We start from the raw sequence: 24,903 nt of genomic DNA on the forward strand, positions 1-24,903 counted from the left end.
GAACGTTCATGAAACAAAATATAAAATCATAAATACAAACGTAATTTACAAAAGTCATTATCAGTAAAGATATGGAAAGCATTAAAACATTCCAAAATAAAGTATTCACAGCACCAGAATAATCTTTATATGAAGTACGGGGTCACATGCGTCCGTCGTCACCATCAGTGCCTAAATGGTGACGAGTCACTGTTTCAAATTTAACTGCCAGAAAATGCCACTAGGTGAAGTTGCATGAGTACGGTGGCGTTATTAGCGCTCACAAAAATAAATGAACTACGTGAGAACAACAGTATTAAAAATTGTATAGAAACAGAAACAAAAACTTATAATAAAAGTAAATGAATTATACAAAAACATTACACACACAAGCATAACGCATACATGGCTCAGCTAGGGCCGATAAGGAAAGGGAAGAAACGATAACAGGAGAGGAGAAAAGCAGCGTATTGGGACACTAATACAATACATAATTTATACAAAGAACCAAACACGCACCAAAATCATCGTTATTGTTTCATGACAAAAATATTTAAGTTGGTCCCTAGGTAAGGGAAGAAATCGTGGATTTGGGGGGGGGGGGGGGAGGGGATACATCTTCATGGTACTAATAGTGACACTGCCTAGACTCAATATTTAATGGGCCACTGAGTTTTCTAGTAATCTAAGCGTCCGTAAGCAACGCGTCCTTTTCCAAATAACACTAAACATCGTTACATAACGAAGTAAAAAAGCAAAATATAAACTGAGCGTAATTACGAATAGGTTAACAAAGACAAAAAACAGTGAATAACATTGTTTTCCAAATCCGTACACTATAGACTATCAGAATATGAGACAAATTGTATACAAATTGGGAAAAGACGAACAACTTTCGATCGTTGGTAGCCTAGACAGGTATAACAATCAAGAAGCTCAAAAAATAGTGTCACTAATCCAATAGAACTGGGACATAAAGGTGCTATGATGTAGTGTTACAGCACATGTAGCGACAATGGGATCCGCGGAATCAGATAACATATGTGAACAACCTTATATTAACCAAACAGAATAACACCAAGAAAGAAGCAACAGCAGCTGCGCCTGTTTTCTTTTGGATCTTGCTCCATCCACCGCTGCCGGCCGCCATCGTGGTACTTACGGCCTGAAGACGGTCTACATTATAGACCGAAACCGGTTGCCAACTATAATAAACATCTCTTGCAATCAGGACTATTTTACCGAATTTTAAGAAACGAATGAAATTAAAATACTTTCTACAACCTTAAAGTCATAGACGGTCTTGTTTAAAAGGAGATGCACTTTAGTGGAAGTATGAACAGCCTTGTGGTATGTAATAGGCAACGGAAACCATTGCGTGCAAATAAATTAAAATTTGTTTAAAATAAGACAAATGAAATTCACCTGAGCACACGAAATTACTGCTCTCAAACATCGCAATTTATTCGTCTTCCACTAATATATACATATATACATAATCTTATATTCTTATAGACCAATGCATTAGGTGTTATAAAAATTGTTTGTGTTACTTGGAAGGGCGTAATTTGTTTGCAAATTTCTTGTTTACTAGAAAACTCTGTGGTTTACTAAATATTGAGTCGGTGTTGTGGACCTTTTATGTAATGACTCTCCCAACCCCTGATTTCTTTTCTTATCTACCTTCCCACTTGGGCGTTACGTCATGTAGTACTAAGGGTATTTTTGTTGCGTTAAATTTTTTTGTTTTTTGTTCGAATTTTGTGTTGTGGTTGGCTTGTTATTTTCCAAATATGCAGTTTCTCCCCCACCTCCGTTTCTCTTTTCCTGTTATCCTTCCTTCCCCTTCCCTAACAGCCCCAACTGAATCGTATATGCATTATGTTGCAGTGTATAGCTTTATGTATTTATTTTTATATTTAGACTTCTGTTTCTGCAAAATTTTTAATACTACTGTTATTTAGTTGCTCATATATTTTCGTGGACATTAGTAACACCACTGTACTCGCGCAGCCACGCCACCTATTGGCAGTATCTGGTAATCAGATTTTGAAACAGCGACACTCGCCAGTTGAGCACTGATGGTGACGACGGACGCATGTGACGCCACACTTTCTGTGAATTCTATTCCATTTGGTATGAGTATTTTTGAATATTTCTTCAGTACCTTTTGTATCTCTATTCTTAATTACTTCCCTGAACTACGCTTCTGTACATGTCTTCGTAATGTGTTTGGGAGAGTCAGCCGGCAACTGTGGCCGAGCAGTTCTAGGCGCTTCGGTCGCATGTTGGAAACCTGCCTCGGGCATGGATATGTGTGATCTCCTTAGGTTACTTAGGTTTAAGTAGTTATAAGTTCTAGGGGACTGATGACCTCAGATATTACGTCCCATAGTACAAAATGGTTCAAATGTCTCTGAGCACTATGGGACTTAACATCTGTGGTCATCAGTCCCCTAGAATTTAGAACTACTTAAACCTAACTAACCTAAGGACATCACAGACATCCATGCCCGAGGCAGGATTCGAACCTGCGACCGTAGTGATCACGTGGTTCCAGCCTGAAGTGCCTAGAACCGCACGGCCACACCGGCCTGCTAAGTCCCATAGTGCTCAGAGACCTTTTTTTTGGGGAGAGTCAATAAAGAAAATTGTGACCAAGAAGTGATCCGTTCATTTCTAACGACTCATTTGGTATTGACATAATAAGTGCTCTCAAGTTCACTTCTTGGTCGCAGGATATAAGTAACAGGTGTCCATCACGTATCTCTGTAGTACTTGTACTCCAAAATGTTTAGTATGCGATCGCAATACTGTTTTCTAGGAATATTAAAATATCGTCGTAGAAATTAACTTCTAAATCAGAAAGCTTTTGACACATACAGCCAAACAAGTTGTGTGTACTCTACTTTTCCATTATCTTTACTTAAGTACGAAGGGCCTCCAATAAGTAGCGCATCAACTTTCCGTTTGAAAGATGGTTGGTTTTATTAAGGACTCCAATACATCATATGATTCTGCACTCTGTTGGCTAGAAAACCATGTTTCTTAACACAATCTCCGTCCATTGCAACGGCGTTACACAACTTTACTGGGAGGGCTAGTGTGGGCACTCCACTAGTTGTTGTCGGAACAAACGTCTTGCTGCATCAATAACTTACTGCTTTCCCTGGAGTGCATCCTTAATTATGCTGAACAGGTGGTCCTTCGTTGCTCTTTCTAGTCTTTTGTTAGGCGGTGAGTAATCGATCGGGCGGTCATCTGTAGGTACCGCAACTGGTGGACGAGTGTATCAGCACTACCTACAGAGACATCCAGTTGTGCAATGACATGTTTAAGTGTAATCCGTCGATAACCTCGAATGAGTGTTCGTAAGTTTCAACTCTGAAAAGGAGTTACGGCAGTGTGCGGCCGTCCAGCACGTAGAGATCGGACAGGTTTGCGCGACCTTGTTGATATGATGGCACGCGCCTCGCCCAACAACTCAACGTGCTTTTGTTCACTGCCAGGTCTCCGTACCGCTCTGCTGTTCTTCATCGTGTTGCAGTTTTATTGGCCAACAGTGTGTTTAACTGAGTCACTGTAGGAAACAGTATTTGTCTACCTAGAGAAATTTAGTGCACCTCTCTGCTTGGAACGTACCTCGGTTGCAGGCGTCATTTTGGGGTTAAAGAGGGAATGCTCCACTGTGTCCTATAACAAGTTACGCATTTTTCAACCGAAACTGGCCGATAAAAGTAAATGCGTTGCTTTACTTACTGAAGGCCCCTCACAGCTATACCACTGACTATTAAAATTGCAATTCCATGAGAAACGTGAAATTGTGATGAAGTATACAACGCTGTGCAAATCATTCGCAAAGAAGGTCCCGAGTTCGAGTCTCGGTCCGGCACACAGTTTTAATCTGTCAGGAAGTCTCATATCAGCGCACACTCCACTGCAGAGTGAAAATCTCATTCTGAAGGATAGTGATCACTATAGGAAGAAGTAATCAACTAAAACAGTCTTGCTGGCCCCTATTTTAACCAGAACCTTGGTGGAATCTTCCTACACGTCGGTCAAGGACCTGAAGATAGCGTAGTAAAGCGTCGAAACTGGTAGCCAAATAAAATAAATTTCGAAAACAGACGGCTGAAAGGTGTTTGATTTGACATCCTTGTGAACATGACCTCTATATCTGTCACCCACTGCAAACTTTTAGTAATGGCACTTTCAGAGGTTGGACGCCAGAACTCTCAAGCCACTGCTATGATGAACTCTGCCGTGTAAGTGAAACAGCATGTAACGAAGTATCTGTCGTTTAGTGTCAGTTCTATTCGATACCCAGCGGTGTTACGGCTAATGTTGTCTCAGAGATGGAAACTATGTGTACTAAATTTGTTACCACTCAGTAAAAAAGTTTCATTATTTGCTGTTCTTCATCGCGTTGCAGTTTTATTGGCCAACAGTGTCTGTAACTGAGCCATTGTAGGCAACAGTATTTAAATTATGCATTGAACTTATTCTTCTTAATGATTTGTTGATCAACTCCCTTGTTTCCATTGTTAATATAAAGCGTCAAATGTTATGATTATAATGAACAAGAGGACGTAACAATTCTCTCACTGTAGACAACACTTTTCCTGCATCATATACGCTGGCTACTATTATTTTCCAAAAGACGTGGCTGCATTTCTAGAGGCTGAACTCCCAATGGGCGAAGACCGACAGCGAGCGGAGTGCTCGGTCTCATGCTACACATCCCAGGAGACGAGGCGAGGTAGCGGCCTTAGGAAGCGACCAGTCATGCATCTCGCACTTGCTCACTCCTTGTCTCTTTTAGCTCATTATACTTTAAAATCAGCTGAAACTCCACCACGGTATTACGTGCACTAACATTCTATTCCTGCTGGGACTATAGTGGTACTCCATTACTTCGACCTTATACACGGGACCTGAATAGATAAATTATACAGGAAAAAATGCTGCATCTTTCGCTTTTTTCGTGTCACGTTTATGTCGTTTAGAGTCTGTAGATTAAACAATGTGATTCAACTATTACGCAGCTACAAATACTCCTTCGTAGGCACACCAATTGGCATGAAATCGTTTTTTCATTGAATCAACGTGTGTTGAAAGACGTGCATCCGGTTGTTGAGGCAATATGTTGTTTGCATTTAATGCACAATATTTATAAAACCATAAATAGGTACACATGAGAAGAGAATACTACATGGATAATTGGCTTCATAGTAAAGAGGTACTAATGGAATTGTGGAGAAGAGAAATGTGTGCCAGAACTTGAATAAAAGAAGGGATCGATCTATAAAATACGCCCCGAGGCACCAAGGAATAGTCTGATGACGGAAGGAAGTGTGATGGTAAAAAATGTAGAGGGCAACCGAAGTCTCACTACAGTAAGTTGGTTCAGAAGCAGGTACGTTGCAGCAGTTATGCAGACGTGAAGAGAGGATAGACTAGCGTACAAAGCTCCGTCAAACCAGTCTTTGGACTGTACACCATCACAACAGCAACAACAAACATAACAATAACAGCTACTTTTGCTACCACCACCGAGCGATGTTTGAGTTGTGTTTTCGAAGGCTTAACATAATGATTTACACTTGTTTAATTATTTTCTGAAAGATCTGAATGGAGATCTGGGAACAGTTCGAGCAATACAGGTGCCGTCTCGAGCGAATTGTTCGCAGCTGCATTGACGACGCTAACACGTCAAACCACACTTGGTGGCTTTCCAGCTTTAAAAGACGGTCATTTGTTTCTTTCTGGGAGAGAGTCAACAAAATATTTTGACTTGAATGCTCTAAAGACGGTTGACACAGACCTGCTCCCACTGTCAGGTTCGAAACTACTGTTAATGAGAAACGTATCTCTCATAACCGGAACCTGTGATTTGTGAGCTTTCTACGAGCGCTGCTTTTACACCATCTTACACGTGTGCGAGTGGTCCCTAATTCTCCGTAGACATGTTGGACAGTCCACGTTGACGTACTGACAGTTTGGACAACTTAATTCATAGTGTAGTCGTGGTTACATCCAAACAAGGTAGCTCCTTCCTTCCATTTGTCATATCTCTACGTCGCCTCATCTTAATGCACTGAGTCCATACCACCGCCTGGCAAGTACACACTTCTTGCTATTGCTTGGCTCACGTCAGCGGTGGATTCTCACAAGACTAATACCAGCTCTGTACTATCTACAGTGCTCTAAAGCAACAAGCATCCTCTTTTAAGGCGTGAATTTGTTCATCGAGATTACTTTAATAAGCATTACAATGTTTCTCCTTCATCTACACATACATCTACGGGATAACTCTCCAATTGGTAATTAATTACCTGGTAGAGATTTCATCGAACCACCTTCAAGCAATTTGTCCAACGTTCCACTCTTGAACGCTGCGTGGGAAAAAGAGCACTTACATCATTCTGCGCAAGCTCTGATTTCTGTTGTTTTCTCATGATAATCGTTTTTCCCATGAAGGATGGCGCCAAAAGAATATTTTCGGAATCGAAGCAGAAAGTTGTGTGCAGAGATTTTACTACAAGATACAGCCGTAACGAAAGGCACCTTTCTTTTAATGATTGCCATGCCAGTTTACGTATCATGTCCGTGGCTCTCAACTCCCTATTTCGCGATAACACAAAACGAGCTGCCTTTCTTTGAACTTTTTCGATGTCCCCTGTCACTCTCATCTGATGCAGATATAACATGGCACAATAGTACTTCAGAAGAGGGCAGATAATCATGGTGTGAAAACTCTTTTTAATACACTAGTTGTCGTTCTCTAAATCTTGTGCCAATAAATCTCACTCTTTAGTATTCTTTCTCTACAACATTGTCTATGTGATCGTTCCAGTGTAAGCTATTCATATTTGTAATGGCTAAGTATTCAGTTAAATTATAGCCTTTACATGTGCACGATTTATCGTGTAACTGATATTAAGCGTAATTATTTTAGTAATCATGTATATGATTTCACACTTTTCAGTATTTAGAGTTCATTTTCACTTTTCGCACCATACGTATATCTTGTCTAAATCATTTTGTAATTGGTTTTGATCATCGGGTGATTCTTTCCTATCCTCTTTGAAAGTGTTGCCTGGGAAGAACACCTCTTGGCAAGCCTGTCTATGATTAATTAGAACTTCTGAATAGCAAATCAGACTCTTGTGCCATCCACACAGGCAGATGTACAAAGCATTTTGGGTAATAATGACGTCATCCAACGGGTGCCAGTTTTAGTAACTTGTCAAATTATCTATTTATTCTAGAGACTGTACAGGAAGTAGGGTGAATGAATATTTACAACAGCAATAGCATGAACACTCCAATTTCAGTTAAACTGATTTTATTTATCCTTATAAAGTGGTTGCGTGTAATTGTTTATCTGAAATAAACGGCAGGTGCGGCGTGGTACGCGGCAGCGACTGCAGGGGCGGCGGCGACGACAGGGGCGGCGGCGGCCACGGCGAGTCCGTTGAAGTTCTGCGCGATGTACTGCGAGCTGTGCGCCGTCACGACGGCTGGCGCGGGGGCGGCGTAGGCCACGGGGGCGGCGGCCACTAGTGGGGCGGAGTAGGCCAGGGGGGCGAGGCCGGCCTTGGGGGCGGCGCTCACGCAGCAGGCGGCCAAAGCCAACACCAGGGCAATCTGTACGACAGGAAAAGTGTTGAGTCTGAATAAACACTGAAGCAAACCATTACACCCCATTCTAAGAATCACAACTTTGTTAACACACATTGCACCCATCAGTCTTATTATAAAATTGCTCTAAAGCCTGCTCTTTTTATAGGTTAGGAGTCTCTCTCAAATACTTTATCTATATTTAAAACATGTGATGACTTCTTTTATTCTCTCTATTTATCAACAACACATTCTATCTATGATTAGGGTAAAACGAGCAAAGTGGCTGAAAGTTCCATGTCTTGTTAATAAGGCAGTGAAAAATGAACAACGTACACCTGTAGATCTGTTACATTGGTAAAGCCAGTTATGTCACCTCGTTGACTGAGTGGGAAGAACGTTGTGAGAACAAAAGTCTTATGCACGGGTACGAATCAGCATGGTAGTGCTTGATCGGCGGTACAGCAAGTTCAACTAGCCTGTAATGCCATATTTCAAGAAGGCATCTAGTATCACTGTGATTTTTTGTTCTACACGAAACAGCACAAGATTTGGAGTTTGTTGTCCAAGACAAATTATCCAATGTGAGTTAGCTCCTGCGATTACGATGATATACTAAGTATGTCCTTTAAAATACGTATTTCAATAAAGTTTATTTTTGTGTGGCATCATCATTTCAGACCGTTCATTTTTCTCTATGATAAAACCTTGCCTCTGAAACCAAAAATTAGAAACATGCAGTCAATATAAAATTTATAAAATCTTATGTACAGTAGCCACATTAAATGGTGCCATATCTTGAGATTAAGCTTTGGTACATTCCTGAAACAAAGTGCAACCGAAACGTCTTCCAGTTATGGATAGATGAAACCTAAGAACCCGTAAGTCAGATAAGTGTAAGCAATAAAATAAATAGCTCAGTCAGGAACAGACACGGAACTCTGAGATACAGAAGTCGGTGCTGACACATCTAAAACTGTCTCTTCTATCCGCCCTGTAGAGGCTATAAGCGAAATTGATCGGTAGTTGTTGCAAAACTATTTTAATAAAATTTTCCTCTAGTGCAAGAGCTTGTCTGTTCCAGACCTTTACACATGTAAACAGATACTCTGCTATTTGTCACTTGAGTCGTCCAGAGATTTGTCACAGTGTTGCTGACGTTAATGTGCTTTTAAAAAAGCTCTTGCAACTCACTGATTGATCAGAAGCATTAGACGTACCTTGAACATGTTGACGGCGTCTGGGTGGACAAGACAGTGTTCAGTGGCTAGGGCGGCCCGCTTTTATAGGCGAACTCGAGGCGCGGTGGCAGCGGTGGACGCAACGTTGGCAAGCGACCAGCGCCTTACATCACAGGGCTACGCATCTCCACTCAGCGCAGGCGTGCTTCTCCTTGTGCGGCTAGCCGAGGACCAGCGTTAACCAATGGTTACGCGTTGCCTCCACCCCAGAAACGAGAAAGTAAATGCTATGTTTGTCGCTGACTGGAGTCGCGTGGTAGGTTTTCAGCTCTCAGTTAATTGGGCATTGGAACTGGTTTGGAGCTGCTACATTAGAAAAGATCTCAGGTTGGAATAATCTACAATTATGGTCTCTAGTTGACGTACGTCCCACCTCACCTTTATATTTTCCCAGTGCTACGTTAAAATGTGTCTTCACAAAGACAAACATAAGAAAGAAATACTAAATCTGGAAGTATATGGGTTGACTCCGGGCAATGCAAATGGAACTGTTGTATTCTTTTAAACCATTGCAATCTACGATTGGAAACTATGTCGTCGCACTAGGTTGGTGGACTGTGAAAGCAGAACTTGTCTTCTCTCTCTGTTCATCTCATCGTCGACTGGATGCTTAACGCAAATGATTGCAAGATGAGGACTTGATTATATGTATTCGTACTAGGTATCGGTTCCCTCCATTTTTGTACACTCTGTCTATTATTCCACTCAATGGCATATTTACTTTTCTGTTCCTTTGATTACTCCCTCCACCCAGTTTTATGTCTTCGGGTACTGTAAATACAAATGTCATTAAATGGCTCTATGGCTTTAACACTTACTTTGCGCAATCTTCTTTCAAAATGTTAATCAAATGTCATATTTGTGTACATCAGGAATGATTTTCAAGCTAGTGGGATACTTTTCAATATCATAAAAGAGAATAGTATTTATGGAACTAACTTGTCTTCTTCAATGTTTACCAGTTTAAAAAGCTAAATCCTTCGTCTGGAAACGATGAGACTAGTTGCCTGACATGAAAAAATTCGACCTTGACTCCTCTTTCAAACCTGGACTTTTTTTTTCAGGCCGGTCAACTGATATTTGTGGTAAGTCTTTTGAGAGCGGTCATATATGTTTTTTTTTTGGGGGGGGGGGGAATTCTGAATCCAATTCTATGTTTACTGCCGTTTTGGAGTACGGCTGAGGAACTAACAATGAAAAATAAAATCAATATTTTCACCATTTTTTCAGTTTCTCACTTGTATTACGAAAACTATGTGGGCTCAGAAGACAACCACTTTGTACAAAATTAATGTAGACATAATTTCCGCTTAGGCGTCTTATCACGGTCCGCGCGGCTCCTCCCATCGGAGGTTCGAGTTCTCCCTCGGGCATGGGTGTGTGTGTCGTCCATAGAGTAAGTTAGTTTAAGTTAGATTAAGTAGTGTGTAAGCTTACTGACGGATGACCTAAGCAGTTTGGTCACACAAGATCTTGCCACAGATTTTTTACATAATTTCCTACAAAATGGTTCAAATGGCTCTGAGCACTATGGGACTTAACATCCATGGTGATCAGTCCCCTAGAACTTAGAATTACTTAAACCTAACTGACCTAAGGACATCACACAACACCCAGTCATCACGAGGCAGAGAAAATCCCTGACCCCGCTGGGAATCGAACCCGGGAACCCGGCGCGGAATTTCCTACAGCATGCACTAATACGGTGTGTTATTCCGATGAGCAGTATCGGTGCTAAATGCGCTGAATATTAGCAATCCCTTGCCCTTCTGCGAAAACGTCAAAGACACCCCACTCCCATACTGTATCACTTCAAAAATATTCATGTTATCATAAAAAAAACTTTAGATCACGTGAGGAAAAATTAAATTTCCTCCAAGAGATGTCTGTAACATTCAATTTTCTCGTAAGGAACAGAGACAAGCGAAAATTAAGGAAAATGTGTTCTGCACTCTAAAGACATAGGATCCCACCCAACTCTCTATCTCTTATCAGCGCTATACTTTCGGTGCATTGGCTGTTTTTAATGAAAATATGTTAAATCGTTGTTGATTAAAACATAAATAAATTATATTTACGACATATTAAGTACATGACACTGAATAGAAAGCTAAATATGAAATATATATATCGTACTGTACATGTGTCATAAAACGGATATTGAGCCCAGGACTGGGTCATGAATTCGAGTCCTGACTTCCAGTAGGCTTTCCGCCTACAAAGAAATAACGAATTTAGAATATGGAGATAAAAGACATATAAGTCGTGTGGTGAACTATAGGGTAAATTCGGGAGAAATGGCACAGATTTTCAAAATAACATATATGATGTTCGATGGTGCACTTATAGTAAAACCTTCTTGTGTACAACGAAACACATCAGTTGTCTATAAAATAAATTTCTTTATATTTTTTAGTGTAACAATTAAAAGTAATATCTGACCATGAAAACATCTTTTTATTTCAGCGTCTATCCCTTACACACTGTGTGTGTGTGTGTGTGTGTGTGTGTGTGTGTGTGTGTGTGTCAGTGTGTGTGTGTGTGTGTGTGTGTGTATCTTGGAGTGAAGATCAAATAATATAGTGTTAAAAACAGTTTTTTTAATAAACTTTGAATATATAAGTAGTTCACTGGTTTGCATACTACTTACGTAAACTAGTTAATTTATTGATTGTTGAAAACATTAAAACTGAGACATATGCCCCACCTGTATTCTGGTAATAACCTCCTTCAGCCTTTCAGGGTCACAAAGATCGCGAGGTTTGGTCTGTGGTTTCCGTTTGCAAAAGGTAGGCAATTTTATGAAGCCCAAAATAAACCACATACAACTACTAGTTTGAGAAGGTGTTTTGCTCTAAAAATTTGAAATATAATTTGATTTATAAATTGGGTTTACTTACTTCGTTAGTATCTGGCGACTAAATTACAAGTAATCGGGTAATTTATATATATTTGGGAATATTGCATAATTTTGTACTTTGATCTTCCTGAGACTGTGTGAAATGCATGCTAAGTGATAAAAATATCAACAGAAAAGTTGTGATTTATTTAAAACTATTGCCTGATTTGTTCGGCAAGTATCCCTAACGAAAAAGTGCGTGGAATATGAAGCGGATTTTATTTCTGCATGTATTCCGATCTTGAGGGGGATACATCGTATCTTACAAATCCACGACCTTGCTAACCAAGATGGCCGTACTGGCTTCGTGATACATGACCCGTGTTAAAATGGACAGTTAACCAATTGCGGAAAAGGTCGGTATCGTGTTGATGTATGCTGATTGTGATCAAAATGCCCAACGGGCGTGTGCTGTGAATGCTGCTCGGTATCCTGGACGACATCATCCAAGTGTCCTGACCGTTCGCCTAATAGTTACGTTATTTAAGGAAACAGGAAGTTTTCAGCCACATGTGAAACGTCAACCACGACCTGCAACAAATGATGATGCCCAAGTAGGTGTTTTAACTGCTGTCACGGCTAATTCCCACATCAGTAGCAGGCAAATTGCGCGAGAATCGGGAATCTCAAAAACGTCGATGGTGAGAATGCTACATCAACATCGATTGCACCCGTACCATATTTCTATGTACCAGGAATTGCATGGCAACTACTTTGAACGTCGTGTACAGTTCTGCTACTGGGCAAGAGAGAAATTACGGGGCGATGACAGATTTTTTAGCAGGAGTTCTATTTAGCGACGAAGCGTCAATCATCGACAGCAGTAGCGTATACTGGCATAATATGCACTACTGGGCAACGGAAAATCCACGATAGCTGCGACGAATGGAACACCAGAAACCTTGGCGGGTTAGTGTATGGTGCGGCATTATGGGAGGAAGGATAATTGGCCCCCATTTTATAGATGTCAATCTAAATGGTGCAATGTATTCTGATTTCCTACGTAATGTTCTACCGATGTTACTACGAGATGTTTCACTGCATGACAGAATGGCGATGTACTGCCAACATGGTGGATGTCCAGCACATAGCTCGCGGCCGGTTGAAGCGGTATTGAATAGCATATTTCGTGACAGGTGGATTGGTCGTCGAAGCACCATACCATGGCCTGCACGATCACCGAATCTGACGTCCCCGGATTTCTTTCTGTGGGGAAAGTTGAAGGATATTTGCTATCGTGATCCACCGACAACGCCTGACAACATGCGTCAGCGCATTGTCAATGCACGTGCACGGTAGGCGAACTGCTCGCTGTTGAGAGGAATGTCGTTTCTCGTATTGCCAATGCATTGAGATTGACGGACATCATTTTGAGCATTTATTGCATTAATGTGGTATTTACAGGTAATCACGCTGTAACAGCATGCGTTCTCAGAAATGATAAGTTCACAAAGGTAGATGTATCACATTGGAACAATCGAATTAAAATGTTCAAACGTACCTCCGTTCTGTATTTTAATTTAAAAAACCTACCTGTTACTAACTGTTCGTCTAAAATTGAGAGCCCTATGTTTGTGACTTTTACAGCGCCATCTGTCACAAAGCGAAAAAAATGGTTCAACTAAAACATTCATATTTCTTTACGTACTACACGAATATGTAATAAAAAGTGGGGCTTCCTATTTAAAATAACGCGGTTGATATCCGTTTGACCTATGGCAGCGCCATCTAGCGGGCCAACCATAGCGCCATCTGGTTTCCGCCCTCAAGTTAGACGAGTTTCGTTCTTTGTAGTTTTTTCGTTTGACCCTTATTTTGTGAGATATTTGGCCCCGTCGCGGTCAATGGATCATCCTATATAGCGCATGCTGCGTTTCTTCCGGATTTACCCTAATGAATGAATATATACCTACACTGATATCATGTGTGCACTTTTTTTTTATTTTCTCCTTTTAGCTGTTGGTGATCCAGGCAATGTATCTGGGGCATTAGCAGGTACAGATCTAAGGTCTTCTGTCGCCTCGGATGCTTCAGACAGTGGGACTGCAGGGGGTTACTCCAGATCGTCACAGTCTTGCCTATCAACATTGTCGTAGATGTTTGAGCCGGACCCTTCACACTGCTGGCCCAGTTTCGTGCAAAACAGTCCTGTCAGCCTACACCCGCACCTACCTTGGCAGTCTGTCCTGCATTTTCAAAATATAAGCTGAAGAAGGTTCACGAGAGCCGGGGATTTCGTTGTGGGAATAAGAAACAACCCGTTTTGTGAATTTCTGTTCCCACTGTACTTGATACAAGAATGTGATTGATGAGGGCTATGTTGCACATATTTATATGGTCGTGTCCGCCTCGATAGCTGAGTGGTCAGCGTGACGGATGCCGTCCTACGGGCCCAGGTTCGATTCCCTGCTGGGTCGGGGATTTTCTGCGCTCAGAGACTCGATGTTATGTCGTCTTCGTCATCATTTCATCCCCATCCGGCGCTTGAAGAGGTTGAGCAAAAACCAGTTTGTGGTGATATAATTTAGCAGCGTCATGATACCAACAAATGTACACGTAAATTTTCTATTGAATGTGAAAAACAAGGATAGACTAATCTCGATGCTGATGACAAAGTGCAATGTAAGTGGAATCGCCTCTATGCACGCAGCTGATGATACTGACACACTGATAGTATGTACTGCGGGAATCTCTGGATTTGGCTCACAAGAGTTCGCGATTATGGGGTAGATGTTAATCTTCGGGTCATAATAATAGGTCTCCAGTCTCCTTTTAATGTATATTTCCTCAATCAAGGGAGGGGTACAGCCCCTCAGCTCCTCTACCATCCAGCAAGTGCACTGTTCAAAAGTGTTGCTAAACAAATGATCTTCCTCCACTCAATGAACTGTTGCGACTCTACGTCCGAGTATTCAACACTGATAGAGTTAAATTACTCAAATCATTCTTCAAAAATCCGGATCTTGAACCATACATTACTAAATTCACTGATCCCTCAGCTCATCCAAAGGAAATAACAGCTGCTGGGGAAAACTATCTGAGTACCGTTTATTGTGGTATCACCCAACGACTACAGTGAACAAGCCGACTTATAAGCAGTATGTGACATCAGGTTACAAGATATCAGGAAACATGCTTCCTTACCTCCCACTGAAGCTGCAGCTCAGGAACACACATTCAGAGTGGTCCATCAGGTGCAGCAGTGGATCTCAAACTACTTGGATCAAGACTACTGAGGGTTGACGCTGAAAAAGATGCGTTGTCTCCAAATACGACAACAAAACCTCCGGCTTCCGACAAGCTTCTTTAGCTTATCACTTCCAGCTGCAAAGCAGACCGCCAAGGCCGATGTGGGTGTAGGCGTGCAGAACTGTTCTGCACGAAACAGTGCCAGCTATCTGACGGATTGACAACAATTTTGGTATAGCAGGCGAAGAGGACTTGGACAAGCCTCGTGCAGTACCACTGTCTGAATCAGCTGAGGCGACAGAAGGTATCAATTCACTCAGTATTTTTGCAGAATTGTGCATCTTCAATAATCATCATTTCTCTATCCTCTTATTAATCACTCAATTACAATTTTTTCGGTTGAAGAACAGCAACGTCTCACTGTTCGGTCTGGACCATCCATAGCCCCAAACGCTTTGATTGAATCTTACATTGCCCAGTACCCTTCACGTGGATCTTCTACGGCCCAAGAGATATTGCCTGGGCCATTAACACCTAAATGGAGAAAATAAAGGAAACTGCGCACGTGACGACATCTGTACAGGTATTTCTTCGTGCATGGACAGTTCACTTTTTCAGTCCAGTTTATCGCCACGAATTTTAGGCCTACTATCTGGAAACTCTAAACACGTCGTACACATTCAATAATCATGGTAACATTCAGTGCTTTATATTATGTACATAGTAATAAATTATGTTAACAGCAACCATCGGTAATACGTAGAAGTAAAACAGAACATTAAAAATTAAGAATCAATAAAAAAACATAGAATAAAAGGGATTAACTGAAGTTCCAAATGAATAACTTCCAGCTTATACTACTAGGTATGTTACTGGCATCCTCTAAATAAATCAAGGTTTGCTGAATAATTATAACTATATCCACCTCTAAACCTACTGTTGCAACACCATGTACATCGCCCACACAGATATGTTCGTGCCTCTGCAATCCTAGAGTCCACGCATGTCCGTATGGCTGGTCACAGCATTCTTTCTTTTCTATTTTTATGTTATTTATCTTTTCCCTTATACACTGAAGCGCCAAAGAAACTAGTACAGGCATGCGTATTCAAATACAGAGATATGTAAATAGGCAGAATTCTTTACTGCTATCGGCAACGCCCATATAAGACAGAAAGTGTCTGGCGCAGATTTTAGATCGGTTACTGCTCCTACAATGGTAGGTTATCAAGATTTAAGTGAGTCTGAACGTGATGTTACACTCGGCGGGACACAGCATATCCGACGTAGCGATGAAGTGAGGATTTTCCCATACGACCATTTCACGGGTGTACCATGAATATCAGGAATCCGCCAAAACATCTAATCCCAAACATCGCTGCGGGCGTAAAAAGCTCCTGGAAGAACAGGACCATCGACGACTGAAAAAAATCGTTCAACGTGACATAAGTGCAACCCTTCCGCAAATTGCTGCAAATTTCAATGCTGGGCCATCAACAAGTGTCAGCGTGTGAAACATTAAACGAAACATCTTCGATGTGTGTTTTCGCAGCTGAAGGCCCACTCGTTTACCCTTGACGACTGCACGACACAAGGCTTTACACCACCACAGGGCCTGTCAACACCGACATTGGACTGTTGATGACTGGAAACATGTTGAGTGGTGGTGCGAGTCTCGTCTCAAATAGTGTCGAGCGGATGGACGTGTACGGGTATGGAGACAAGCTCATGAATTCATGGAACCTGCATGTCAGCAGGGGACTGTTCAACTGGGAGAAGGTTCAGTAATGGTGTGGCGCGTGTGCAGTTGGAGTGAAACGGGACCCATGATACGTCTAGATACGACACTGACAGGTGACAGATACGTAAGCATCCTCTCTGATCACCTGAAGCCATTCATGTCCACTGTGCATTCCGATAGACTTGGGCAATTCCAATACAACATTGCAGCAACATACACATCCAGAAATGCTACAGATTGGCTCCAGTACCACCGCTGGCAGCCAAACTCCGCAGACATGAACATTATTGAGCATATGTGGGAAGCCTTGTAACGTACTGTTCAGATTAGGTCTTCACTCCATCGCATTCTTACGGATGTATGGACAGCTCTGCAGGATTGACGGTGTCAGTTCCTTCCAGTACTACTTCAGACATTAGTCCATGCCACGTCGTGTTGTGGCACTTCTGCATGCTCGAGTGGATCCTACACGATGTTAGGCAGCTGTACCTGTTACTTTCGCTCTTCAGTGAATACAGTTCTTCTTATCTGTTTATGTTATTTTGGTATGAACTGCATCAAACTGACATTATAGACTGAAATTTAAGCACTTGCCCTTTGAATGTTCGATATACTATCATACCGCTTGCAGCGCACACGTTTTGGTTACTTACAATAATTGTTTGCAGATCGCAGTCTAATTGTCTGCAGTCTCTCGACATGATCAGCGATGTATTCCTCTGCACACTTTCAGATTTGGGTGTTACCACGTCCCACTCGATGCAATTGCTTAGGCCATGGACAATGACCTGTTAAACAGGTGCGCCGAACCTCAAGTAGGGGCTGTATCTTGCAGTGTGAACATCTTCCTGATGCTTGGCAATGTGCTTGAACCCAACTTGCAGTGCTTGTAATGTCACTATACAACTTGTCTGACTTTTGTATGAATATTCCATCACAAAATTCCGTATACTTTGCCCAGCTGGTGAACCTACTCAAAGTGATGAGCGAGTGCTGCGATCGTTATTCACTCATTTCATGACAAATAACTTTATTGCATACAGATTTCATATTTATCTTTCTGTTCGCTGCCATCTTATAAATATACACTACTGGCCATTAAAATTGCTACAACAAGAAGAAATGCAGATGATAAACGGGTATTCATTACACAAATATATTAAACTATAACTGACATGTGATTACATTTTCACGCAATTTGGGTGCATAGATCCTGAGAAATCAGTACCCAGAACAACCACCTCTGGCCGTGATAACGGCCCTCATACGTTTGGGCATAGAGTCAAACAGAGCTTGGATGGCGTGTACAGGTACAGCTGCCCATGCGGTTTCAACACGATACCACAGTTCATGAAGAGTAGTGACTGGCGTATTGTGACGATACAGTTGCTCGGCCACCATTGACTAGACGTTTTCAATTGGTGAGAGATGTGGAGAATGTGCTGGTCATGGCAGCAGTCGCACATTTTCTGTAGCCAGACAGGCCCGTACAGGACCTGCAACATGCGGTCGTGCATTATCCTGCAGAAATGTAGGGTTTCACAGGGATCGAATGAAGGGTAGATCCAAGGATCGTAACAGATCTGAAATGTAACGTCCACTGTTCAAAGTGCCGTCAATGCTAACCAGAGGTGACCGAGGCGTGTAACCAATGGCACCCCATATCATCACACCCGGGGATACGCCAGTATGGCGATGACGAATACACGCTTCCAATGTGCGTCGATGAGATGTAGACAGGTCGGAGGGGTCGCTTAGCTGTAGGACACAGAAGGGATTTCTCTCGACCCTCTTTCGTGAAATTACAATGTTATACACGTCTCTTCTAGGAATTGTAATGTACTTTTTTGTGTAGGGTTTTTGTTGGAGTTAAGTATGTTTTTCGAGCGTTGGAGGATTGTTTTCTAAGTTTTTATAGGAGGGCCAAAATATCGCTGCTTTTCAGCGCGTTCTTTCTCCGATACCGCTTGTCATAAAATCAAATTTTAGGAAATTATGTTTATTTTAATTTGTACATATGTAATGTCAGTTTGTTCCTTTGCTTGGATAAATTCAATGCTTCTTCTATGCGTCTGGGATTGTTCGTAAGAGTAGCACCATGCTTTCAGCACTACTGATTTTGTGTGACATACATTGAATTCCTAAGATGAAATACGTGTTGCTGAGAAGACATTATTAATATGTAAAAAATTATGAAAATACTCTGCCACGAAAGTACTTTTTGTGAAAAGGCCACTAAGGTTACATACAAGAAATCAGTGGTCGTACGCAGGCCTACAGACAGTCGTTCTTCCCTCGCTCTACCTGCGGGTGGAACAGGATGGGAAATGAATAGTAGCAGTACATGGCGCCCTCGTCCACGCACCGTACAGTGACTTTCGGAGTATGTGTGTAGATGTAGATGACTTTTTCTAAATGATACTTGCCTTTAAGACTTGGTTTTTGGTTTGCCAGAAGTTCTGAAGGTAGACTGCGCCGGGCACGTGTCAATACAAAAAAATTGTGAACGAAAAGTGGTCCGTTCATTGCTAGCGACTCATTTAGCATTGACGTAATAAGTACCCTCAAGTTTAGTTCTTGGTCACAGGCCTCCTGCGAGATACCGTGCCGCATATTAAATTCTTCAACATCATAACAGGCACCCATCTCGTATCTCTGTAGTGCTTGTATTCCAAATTGAGTGAATGTTCAGCTGCCTATCGTGATAGTTCTGTATTCCAGCAATACTGAAATATCGTCATAGAAATTAACTTCCAAATCAGGATGCTTTTGAGACTCGCCGAGATAGAAATAGAGTGTATTCTTCTTCTTTTTATCTTTTTACGTAGCTACACCGCTGACCACCAAAACTGCAACGCCATGAAGACATTAAACAATAAACGTCACCTTGGAATGCAGTGTATAACAGACTTGGATATGCAAGTCATTAGCATTTCATCGCAGTCCAACAACGTAAGTACAAATAACGCCATCTGCACTCTTAACGGTCTCAGTCTTGTACTCACATTTTATTTCACACGTCAGTCTTCCGCACACTTCCCGGCGATGCATTATACACATCATTAAAGTGGCGTGATAAGACCTGAGACCCAAATCAGTTATCACTGGTACCACACATGCATACAAACAATGACAACCTTGTAACACGAACAGTTAAAACAAGCAAAGGAGCAGTCACGAAAAATTGAAACAAATGATGCCCCACAAGAGCAAAACTCAATTACAATTTTGTAAGACAAACAACTATATCATACAGATGAGCAAGTACTCAATAATAATGTAACTCAGCTGTACGTAGAATTATCCAGTACACGTGTATCAATTCAAGCGGGGAGTAGCCACACTACAGTGACGGCTATACAGACATCGAACGGTTGCTTTAATTGCTTATCTCCTTCGTGCAACACAAGTACTGTGCAACCGAAACGCTCCTGCATCCAAATGGATAGCTCCTCACCAAATTACATCTTCCCGAACAATGCTTCCCAACTACAACTTTTCCGGCACATACATGGACTCCTCCCAGCATAGGGCGCCGTCGCCACCTTCCTCGTGCCGCTGCCAAGTCAAGACTCCTTCGCTACCCGAGCCACGCCGCGCCGCGGACCAATTCGCACCAGAAGCCTCTCTGGCAAGGAGATTCTACACAACCAGTGATTCCACTAGAGAGGCTCAGAGTCCAACTTCGTGGAATGTGTCGACGCACGGTATTAGTATATCGTGCTTTTTTTGTTTTTTGTTTTGTTTGAGAAGATCGGTAGATAATTGCACTCAAGAAAGATTCAACTAACTTACTTTATTCCCAGAAGTGGGATTCAGGTTTATAGGCATAGGAAAAGATCGTTTCCGATAAATTTAAAACTACTGGCGTATATTGTACCTCATGTGATGTATGTATTTACCACGCGTCTAGCAATTTGACTTACAATTTAAAGAGCACGTAGATCTGAGAAATTCGAATTGGTCTTAAGTTTGCATCTGTTAGAACACAAACTGTACCTACCCCTTTCCACCTATATACATGTACTAAAGAGGTCAAATAAGGGCAGTATATTCTTGAGGATGTGGAGATTATGCATTCTCTGAAAAAGTTCCCTGAACGTACACCAATGAGTATGTTGAGCTCAGACATCTTGGTTTATTGGGCGATTTAGACTGCATCAGCGCTCAATGACTGCTCATGCCAATGGAGAGTTCCGTCTGGCCTTTTCTTGTTTCGCTATGTTTTATTACGTTATATCATCCTGCTGTGTCCATATCGCTAGCTGGTGTTGCTGCAACTGCGTTCCACTTACTACACGATTCGGTGAGCGCATTGCTGTAGATAAGTTCAGCCTCCTGCTATCTGCCCCCACTGTGTTGCTTTCTGCCGATTGAGCTGTTTAAGTGCGAGATAATATTCATTCCCGTTATTTACTTCACGTCTTTCGCGTGCTAAGCTTTAAAATAGCTTGGGGATGGATATTTTGGGGGGATTAACTACTCTTTTACACTGTATAGCTGTTTTAATCCATTTAAGGCAAGTGTTCGAGCGTTAGTTGCACAATGTTTTCATTATTTGATCATCATTTGGCATATGTGAACCCCGTTAGCTCACAAGATAGTGTAACGCCGGGTGAGTGGTGTTTATTAGTTTTTAGATATGTGATAGATTATTATTAGGATTTCTTTTTATTAGTTTCCTTCTCTATAGGTATCACGGGAGCACTCCATGTTAGTTCATTATTGACGTCCACTACTGAACGCTTACAGGTGCTCATGTAGTAAGTTGTTTCCATTTAATGGACCCAACATTTGCAAAACCGTAAATAGTTCAGAAAAGAAAAGATGGGTAGTTGGCTTGCAAATGAAGAGGTACTGAACTGAATAATGGAGATGAGAATGCTGTGGCAGAACTTGACTAAAAGACACATCCTGAAACATCAAGTAATAGCTTGATGATGGACGTAAGTGCGATGGGTAAAAATTGTAGAGGGCAACCAAAGTTTGACTGCTGTAAGTTTGATCAGGAGGAGCTACGGCGGATTAGCTTCGTAGGCATGAAGAGGCTTAGACAGAATAGAGCAATGTCGAAAGCTGCATCAAACCAGTCTCCCCACGACAACGACAACAACAGCAAGAACAACGACACTAAAACAGTTACTGCTACTTCTACTGAGCGACGTTGGAGAGTTTTTCTTTAAGAACGCTAAACGTAATGATTTATTTTAACGTAATAACTTAACCTTCTTTATTTATTTTCTGAGAGACTTTATATGATTAACATTACATATAGGTGTGAGCAAAGACGTAGGAACGGCGCTATACAAGTGGCTCCCCCAAGGAGTGATTCTCAGCTGCACTGGCGAACATAACAAATCAAGTGACCACATCACACCCCTGGTAGCTGTGCAGACTCAAAGGGCAGTTATTTCTCCCCAGGTGGGTGGGAGTTAACGAAATTTTTTGCCATTCGCTTGGACAGTCCTTGTTGACACACCTACAAACAGGACAACTACATTCATGGTCTTACTGCACTGATACTATACCACTGACTGGCAACGGCACACTATCTGCTATGGCTTACGTCAGCTGTGAATTGTAACATGATTAATACTAACTCCATACCATCTACAGTGCTCTAAAGCGGCGAGTGTCCACTTTTAAGGATTGCAAAAAGTTTTGTCCGTTGAGCTTTCTTTAAGTAGCATTATAATGTTTGTCTTTCATCTACGTCCACATCTACGTGATAACTCTACAATTCACAATTAATCGATTGGAACAGGTTCCAACGAACCAGCCTCAAAAAATTTCTCTAACGTTCTACACTTGAAAGGAATGCGGGAAAACGACCATTTAAATCATTCTGTGGGAGCTGTGATTTTCCTTATTTTCTCATGATGATCATCTTTCCCTATATAGGTGGGCGCCAACAGAATATTATCGCAATTAAAGTAGGAAGTTGGTTATTGAAATTTTTAATAGAAGGCCCTGCCTCAATGAAAGACGCCTTTGTTTTAATGAGTGCCATCCCAAATCACGTATCATGACCGTGTCAATCCCTTCCCTCTTTCGCGATAGTACAAAACGAACTGCCCTTCTTTGAACTATTTCAATGTCCGCTGTCAGCCTCATCTGGTGCAGATCCCACAATGCATAAAAGTACTAAAGAACAGGGCGACAAGCGTGGTATAAGCAGTCTCTTCAGTAAGCTTGTTGCATTTTCTAAGTGTTGTGCCTGCAAATTGCAGTCTCTGGTTTGCTTTCCATTCAATGTTGTCTGTGGGATCGTTCCAGTTTAAGTTACTCATGATTAAAATCGCTAAGCATTTAGATAAATCACATTCATCACATTTGTGTAATTTGTCATGTAAAGTAAATTTAGTGGATTTCTTTTGCTATGTATATCAATGACTTCCCATGTTTCATTATTTATAGTCTATTGTCACTTTCCGTACCATATATGTGTTTTATATAAATCATTTTGTAATTGGTTTGGTTTATCAAATGATTCTTTCCTGTTCTCTTTGAAAGTGTTGCCTGAGAAGAACAACTTTTGGCAAGACTCTCTATTGTTAATTATCACTTCTGATTAGCAAATCAGACTGGTGCGCCACCTACACAGAGAAATGTACAAAGCATTTTAGAATGATAGTGATGTCATCTAACAGTTGATACTTTTAATAACTTGTGGAATAATAATATTTGCTCTAGAAATGTACAGAAAGTAGGATGAATGAATATTTACAAAATCAATAACATGAAGACGACACTTTCAATTAAAATGACTTTATTTATCATTATAGAGGGGTTGCAGGTAACTGTTTATCTGAAATAAACGGCGGGCGCGGCGTGGTACGCGGCAGCTACTGCAGGGGCGGCGGCGGCCACGGCGAGTCCGTTGAAGTTCTGCGCGATGTACTGCGAGCTGTGCGCCGTCACGACGGCCGGCGCCGGGGCGGCGTAGGCCACGGGGGCGGCCGCCACCAGGGGGGCGGAGTAGGCCAGGGGAGCGACGCCGGCCTTGGGGGCGGCGCTCACGCAGCAGGCGGCCAAAGCCAGCACCAGGGCAATCTGTTGGACAGCAAGAACGACGAGGATCCTAGAGAACGTCCCAACAAGACTGCACACAATACGTGATAACTGATATAAATTGATTAATGCATTAACTCTATCTAATGTCAGCTGATTGTGAAGGTAGAGTGGATATTGTGTCGGTAAGAGCACATTACACTACCCTCTAAGAAAATGTAACTTTATCAACACGTGTTGTACCCATTAGTCTTATTATCAAATTGCTCTAGCCTATGCTACAGTTGTTTATCAGGGGTCTTTCGTAAATAGCTTACCTGAAATTATTGCATATGTAAACTTTTTTTACACTGCCTCATTATCATCGTCACAATTTTTATGGTTATAATAAAATGAGCAATGTGGTTGAAATTTCGATGACTTGTTAGTGGCCCAGTAAAAAATTTTGATTTGTAAAATGAAAACAGAATATTTTGACGAAGACTAATTAGAGCATTAAATCCAGTGAAGCAAAGCGCCATCCTGCTGAATGACCGGTAAGGATATTCTACGCACAAAGGTCTTATGTAGCAAGAGACAGAAACAAGACAGTGTTTATAGTAGTCTGCAGTACCAGAAACATCCCATGACCAGTTCCACAGCAAGAGGAAGTAGCCTGTAATGCCGTCTTCGAAAAAGACGTCTTGCATTACTGTGGTTTTTTGTTCTGCTTGAAATTGCGCAAGATTTGGGGATTGTTGTCCAAGACAAATTATCCAGTGTGAGTTACCTCCTGTCGTTAGATGATAATCAAAATATAGGTTAGCCTTTGTTACATTCCTGAAGTGAAGTGAATCCGAAACGTCTTCCAGTTGTAATAGATTAGTACCAAGAATCCGTAAGCCAGAAAAATGTAGGTAATAAAATAAATAGCTCACAGGCAGAAATAAAGAAATTGGCACTGATATATCTGGCAATCTCTATTCTATCTGCGCTGAAGAGATGGAAGGTCGAAAGGGTCAACCCATACGCTTTCCTGCTCGGAAGGGTATAAGCAAAATCCATCGGCATTTGTTACAAAACTGCTTTAAATTTTTTCTCCCTAGTGTAAGAATTGGTCTGTTCCAGACCTTTCCACGTTTAAACAAATGGTCTTCAATTTGTCACTTGATTCGTCCAGAGATTTCTCACAGTGTTGCTGACGTTATTGCTCTTATTCAAACAGTTTTTGCAGCTCACTT

General features: G+C 41.6%; 1 protein-coding gene across 4 annotated transcripts in view; it reads right to left on the reverse strand.

Annotated features, from left to right (window-relative positions):
• The window catches only part of LOC126355153 (cuticle protein 16.5-like), a 170,560-nt gene that overhangs the window by 74,997 nt on the left and 70,660 nt on the right, over nucleotides 1-24,903 (reverse strand). Inside the window, exons 1-2 of one of the 4 annotated variants that reach the window (XM_050005350.1) lie at nucleotides 8,823-8,855; nucleotides 7,215-7,629 (exon numbers count right to left, since the gene is read on the reverse strand). The exons of 2 other annotated variants lie outside the window; for them this stretch is intronic. In XM_050005350.1, coding sequence (XP_049861307.1) covers nucleotides 7,363-7,629; nucleotides 8,823-8,831 — 276 coding nt within the window. In that variant the 5' untranslated portion in view covers nucleotides 8,832-8,855 and the 3' untranslated portion in view covers nucleotides 7,215-7,362. Of the gene's footprint in view, nucleotides 1-7,214; nucleotides 7,630-8,822; nucleotides 8,856-23,429; nucleotides 23,726-24,903 lie in introns of those variants that run through there. One more of the 4 variants, XM_050005357.1, reaches the window with a different exon arrangement.

The sequence above is a fragment of the Schistocerca gregaria genome, chromosome 3, assembly GCF_023897955.1.
Source record: "Schistocerca gregaria isolate iqSchGreg1 chromosome 3, iqSchGreg1.2, whole genome shotgun sequence".
Taxonomy (NCBI): Eukaryota; Metazoa; Arthropoda; class Insecta; order Orthoptera; family Acrididae; genus Schistocerca; species Schistocerca gregaria.